This window comes from Malus sylvestris, chromosome 5, assembly GCF_916048215.2.
Source record: "Malus sylvestris chromosome 5, drMalSylv7.2, whole genome shotgun sequence".
Classification (NCBI taxonomy): domain Eukaryota; kingdom Viridiplantae; phylum Streptophyta; class Magnoliopsida; order Rosales; family Rosaceae; genus Malus; species Malus sylvestris.
This window is the reverse complement of record NC_062264.1, coordinates 41,376,607-41,382,245: the sequence shown is the minus strand read 5'-3', so window position 1 is coordinate 41,382,245 and position 5,639 is coordinate 41,376,607. Positions and strand designations below refer to the sequence as shown.

Below are 5,639 nucleotides of genomic sequence, written 5' to 3'. Positions count from 1 at the left end.
GCCTAACACGTGCATAATCATATTGGGTGACGTGAGCGCACGTGGATAACATCTGATAATGTACGAGAAGTAGAGGTTTCACCCTCAAACTAATTGGCAATAGGAGAAGTAACCCACCCCTTATAAGCACATGCAAATTTATTTAAATCTCCGGCGTGGGATTCACACTACCAACGCAAATCACACACTCAACTTGCAAGGAAAATAAATCTGAAAATTAACTATCTACAAGCTCATGATTCTGTACAACCCAAGTTCAGACATTTGATAAGAAATTTATCCCTGAGAAGATATATACTACACTAATTACTTGTACCTGTATAGTAGTTGCATCTATATATATGTCCAAGTTTATATTGCATGGCCTTATTTTTTTCATAGCGCGAAGGGAGATGCCAAAGTTGCCAACTTCTATCGAAGAAACAGAAGAATGAAGGAACTAAAAAAACAAATCCACAACTTCTTTCAAAGATGAATATTCGACGTCGTTGCAAACTTGAATGAGTGTTTTCTGCACACCTGGGTTTGAAATTTCGTCATGTTTGATATGGTGCTAGTATTTCAATTTATTTTACTCATGTCCTTAGAATTCATTGTATGTGTCAGATATTCAGAGAGATAAGTTACTGACCTATTCCTAACCGCACTGATATTGTCACACTTAACTATTTTATCACTTAATTATTTTATCACAAAAGGGGATACTCAACACCATGAATTGACATCAATATTTTTATTTACAGGTGGGTGGGAAATTATGCAGGTGAGAATAACAAATTACACTCTTATGAAATCCTACTAAACTCACCCTAACTCTATCGAAAACGCGACTCATGTCAAGTTGGAATTCAAAAACTTTACTTCTTCAAGAATGATTTCTCTTTGTAAGACATAACTGTGTATAAATAAAACTTAATCAGGGATTTTTATAAGATATAAAACGATATATAACACAATAATCATCACTTTATTAAAACAACCACACATTTTATTTCCTTTCTCACTTTTACTATATAGGATACACAACATACCAAATAGAAGCTGGCTTTCTTGCTGTACAAAGAACGCCTTATTTCATAGGAGTATGATTCATTCCCAGTTTCCAGATTCCACACATTTGGAATAGCTTATGCATATATATATGCACAACTTTAATTATTGTCACACCATATAGTACTATATATCCTGATTAATGGCTCATCGATCGATCAGTCATTAATCAAGCATTTTAGATTTTCATTTGCTCCAAGTACGATTTCCCGTCAAGCCTACGGCGGGAGAAGAAATCGTTGATGTACTTTTCCATCCCAACCCTTTGGAACAGTGGTGGGTTTTCTGGGGTTATCAAGCTTTTGAGTGGCCCAATCTCTGCCTCAAATTTGGGGTTGAAGAACATCGCAACCGATACCCTTTCTTTCTCTGAACTCACCATTGCCCTGTGTTCAATGCTTTTGTAAACTCCGTTGCTCAGCATCTGCAAATGTAATATAAATTTTCCTTAATATTGGTGTCCCCATATATGCCATGATCTAAGCTATAGTATTACCAGATGAATACACATATAATAACATAAATGAATTAATAGTACGGGTACAATGATTTGACTCTTTACATATAAGAAATCATTCCTTGTCCAGTGACGATGTGAAACGATTACTCGTTGTCATTGAAAGAACATGGACTTAAGTCGTGAAGCCAGGTCTTGTTCTAATATGATAGATTCAAGTTTTTATTTTATTGTTAAATGATCGAACTCAACAGTTTCAACCCATTAACACTGGAGTGATACTAGAAATATCATCTCTTAATTTATATTTTGTAGATCACATGATGTAGAAGAAGGAATCTAACTATCGACCGTCACATCATGTGATCCACAAAATATGATCTAAAAACATGATCTCCATAACATTTTTCTTAACACTGACCAATTTTCCGCTGCGTTGTTCGTTCATTCTTCTTAACATTAACCAACTTTCCACAGCCTGGTTTGTTCCTTCTACAGCCCAATCCAATAATATTGATAAATCAAGTACGCACCGTTTCATTTAAGTAGTATTACCTGTTGCTAACGTGAGCGTCTGGAGTACTCATGCATCATGCAAATCTCAAATTTTCTTTCTGCCCACGCTCACGGGTTTTGCTGCAGCTTATCTAATTTATGCCTCGATTTCACTAATGTTGTTTATTACTTATATATTTAACGTTACATATTTTACCGCTGAATTTAGTGTAACAATCTTTCTTCATTCAGTTAAATCATTAAACTCAAATGCAACAGTAAATTATTGTCCGCACCCAGTGCTTGTATAGTACTGAACAATTTCGTTTCAAATATTCCCACACTCATATATAGAGATCCGAAATCCGACGTTTGCTAACCTTAGACCTACTCCAAGCCTTGGACTAAAACTCAAATTTTAGATTCTAAATTTATCCCAGCTTACTTCAACATTTGGAGCAAATATGAGTTAAAACTCAAAACTCATTTCTAAGCCAAATTTAGCCTAGGATTCCACCCGGGGTTAGTGGGGCTGACCCACCAAATATGTATATTTTTTTTAGTTTTATACTTATAAATTCATTGAATTCAATGGTAAAAAAAAATATCTAACGGTCCAAATTTAAATCAAACAGCTAAAGTAATTTAAAAAATATATTTTATGTGTTTCATATTTTTTCATGGTGTTTCACGAGTTTCACGAGTTTCATGGTGTTGGTTAGTGATTTTTCAATATTTGTCGGAATATAAATATTTTTAGGTAAAAATGTTCATAAAATTAAATTGGGATAGTATACATAATTTTTTTTCTTTTAAAAAAGTTACTTTAAGAACAAACTTAACCTAAATTCATTTTTTAATAATTTGGGCTAAAATTTTAACCCAGAAGGGTCGGAGCAAAAAGTTGTTTTTGTATTAAAACATAATTTTTTTTTAGATTAAAATCTAAATTTAATGGGCTAAAAATTTTAGGTTATAACTCAAGGGTTAGATATGGTCTTAGTAGTCTTTTTCTCTTTCGTTTATTATCTTTTTTTCTTTTTCTACTTTATGGTCGAATATATAGCCTAGAAAAGAAGTGCGAGGAAAGAAGTATATACAGGACAAACCTCAAAGATGTCCCCGACATTCACCACAAAGGCATCTTTTTGGAAGTTGACGGGCATCCAAGCTCCGTCTTTTTTAATTTGGAGACCGTCAACTCCATTAAGCTGGTTGATGATGGTGATCCCAGATGCATCTGAGTGAGGTGAGATCCCTACAACCAGCTCTGGTTGTGGACATGGAGGATAGTATGTCATCCTCACTGATTGCATCCCGTCTGTATCAAACAACTCCTCTATCTCTCTCATATCTGTCTTCAGAGCTTTCACCATAAACCCAAGAAGTTTCATGGCAAGTTGGTCCAATTCCATAATGTATGACTCCAAGGTATTCCTAGTATATACCAAGAAAACATGTCAATTTAATAAAAATTTAGAAAAACTGGGTGCATGTGTGTTTGAATGCGTAAGGGAACAATTGTATACAAGTGTAGGGGCCATTTCATAATCATTTTCATTTAAGTTTTCAGCTTTTGTTTCATTTTGTTTTCAAAAATAAAAAACTGAAATGGGTATCAAATGGGCACTTAAGATTTATCAGAGACTGGACCTGATGGATGAAGGGAGCTCTGCGAAGAGGTACGGCTTTCTTCGATGAATAGGGTTGGTTATTATATAGAACCTATCACCCCAGTCAAGCTTTTGGTCTTTGATCTTGGCTATGTTTCCATAGCCTTCAACATCACCTGACCTTATTGCATATTTCATTTTCTCTTCCAAGGGAAGCTTAAAGAATACTTCAACCTCATGTTCCAGATTCTCTAACAGCATAGGGTTAACTCCATGGTTCACCAACTTCAAGAAAAAAAAAGGACAACATCAAGGTTATGAGTTTTCTCCAACTTTAGTTTGATAAATTATGTAGACAAATATATAATAGTTAAAATTCGTTTACACAATAACAAAAATTAATCTAGAAATTAGAAATAGAAAGAAAAAAATTAAAGCCCTATAAAACAAGACAATATATCTAACTAGCTATGCTTAACTATGAAATCTTAATTCCAATTTATTAGTTCATCGGATATGAAATTCATGTAAATCTACTATAGCTTGTATTGATGAGGAGATATATAATATTTAAGTGGAGTACTAGTGTCTATGTTAAGAAAAAGTATTTAAAGTCCAAGAAATTTGAAAGATCAATATTAGACCTGAAAAATGCCCCAGTCTTTGCAAGCTGAGTGCAGTTTCTCCAGTTGATTTGCGAAGTCTGAGGTTTCTCCCTTAACTAATTTCGTCATGTCGATGGTAGGGATAGAACGGAAGGTGCCCTTATTATCATCAGAGAGTTCAGATGGAGTTGGTTCTTGTTCCAAACGAACGTCACATTGTGGGACTGAAGTTAAGGGCTCTTTGGCGGTCTCTATGACGCTGAATAGCGAATTAGAGCTTTCAGAGCCTGCTGGGAGCTGCGATAGTGATGCCATTTCTGATTTCTTATTAATAAGCTCAAGTGTATATACACCACAAAGTTATGGGAGTTTATATAGGGTAAAACGTATGGGCAAAAACTGCAAATATTGAGAGAGAAAAACTCTTGATATCAAATTATTAAAAAACCAGGGCATAGTTGTGTAATTAAAGTGTTGTTCCCTTTACTTGGTCCAAATCATTGGGAGTTTTTCGGCGAATGCTTCTATCTGAAGTTTTCTGCAAGACCGACGTCGTTAATTTACGCCTTGCCTGCATATCGGTTACAAGTTCCCCCGGGAAGTGAGTTCAATCATACAAATTACATATGCATTATTGTCAACTATTAGTACCCAGATAGATAATCCGTTAAGAATTAAATTCACAGTTGTGAGTCGTTATTAGAAATCAAAATTAGCTTTGGTTTTTAAGATTAAGAACCAAACAACATCCAAGTGTTTATTTTCAGTCTTTATATTATATGTTCGAGTGAATAGAGGAGTTTATTTTCAATGCATATTCCACCCCCATATAATTCGTGGATTGATCTCGGAGCTATGTAAACTTTTCCGTTAAAATATGTAGGATGAATTGCGGGAGCATCCTTTAAGGTGGCAGCCGATAGATTGAACAGTGATTGATAATCTGTTCCCATGATGCATGTTGCAGGCTTGAGCACATTTAATTTATAATATGTACAAACAACCTATTATATGCATTAACTATATATAGATGAGTTTTGACTAAATTGGCATAATATTTCTATCAACATACATACATACATATATATATATATATATATATATATATATAGGTTTAGCTATAACAGATCAGTTAGTAGGTACTCATGAGTCATGAAACAAATGTTATTACCAGTTCTCTCTGCTCTTGGCTCCCTTATCCCATTGCAATATATCTAGAAGAATAAAAAAAAAAATCGCTAAGGAAAAATTCAAATGGTCTATTATGCTTTATTGGTAGAACATCAAGTTAAATGATTGTATATGTCTAAGTTTAATGAGAATTTGTATTTCTTAAAAATTCAAACATATTCCATTTTCTTATTTTGGAACCGGTGGAAAAAGGAAGTTACACTTATGGCGCGTTTATGTAACGGTAAT

At 34.1% G+C, this 5,639-nt stretch overlaps 1 protein-coding gene across 1 annotated transcript; it reads right to left on the bottom strand.

Annotated features, from left to right (window-relative positions):
- Nucleotides 1–966: 966 nt before the first annotated feature.
- On the bottom strand, nucleotides 967–4,536 carry LOC126624137 (probable 2-oxoglutarate/Fe(II)-dependent dioxygenase). The gene is made up of 4 exons (XM_050293155.1): nucleotides 4,260–4,536; nucleotides 3,656–3,900; nucleotides 3,112–3,439; nucleotides 967–1,474 (listed from the first exon to the last, which is right to left on the bottom strand). The coding sequence occupies exons 1-4, from the start codon at nucleotides 4,533–4,535 to the stop codon at nucleotides 1,229–1,231; spliced, it is 1,095 nt and encodes a 364-aa protein (XP_050149112.1). The 5' UTR covers nucleotide 4,536; the 3' UTR covers nucleotides 967–1,228.
- Between the last annotated feature and the right edge of the window lie 1,103 nt (nucleotides 4,537–5,639).

Bases quoted from the DNA above. Each gene is read 5' to 3' on its own strand.
- LOC126624137 (XM_050293155.1), bottom strand. From the start codon at position 4,535: ATGGCATCACTATCGCAGCTCCCAGCAGGCTCTGAAAGCTCTAATTCG. The intron at 3,901-4,259 runs GTCTAATATTGA...TTTTTCTTGAAG, and splicing joins AAGACTGGGGCATTTTTCAG to TTGGTGAACCATGGAGTTAA. The intron at 1,475-3,111 runs GTTTGTCCTGTA...TTACATTTGCAG, and splicing joins ATGTCGGGGACATCTTTGAG to ATGCTGAGCAACGGAGTTTA.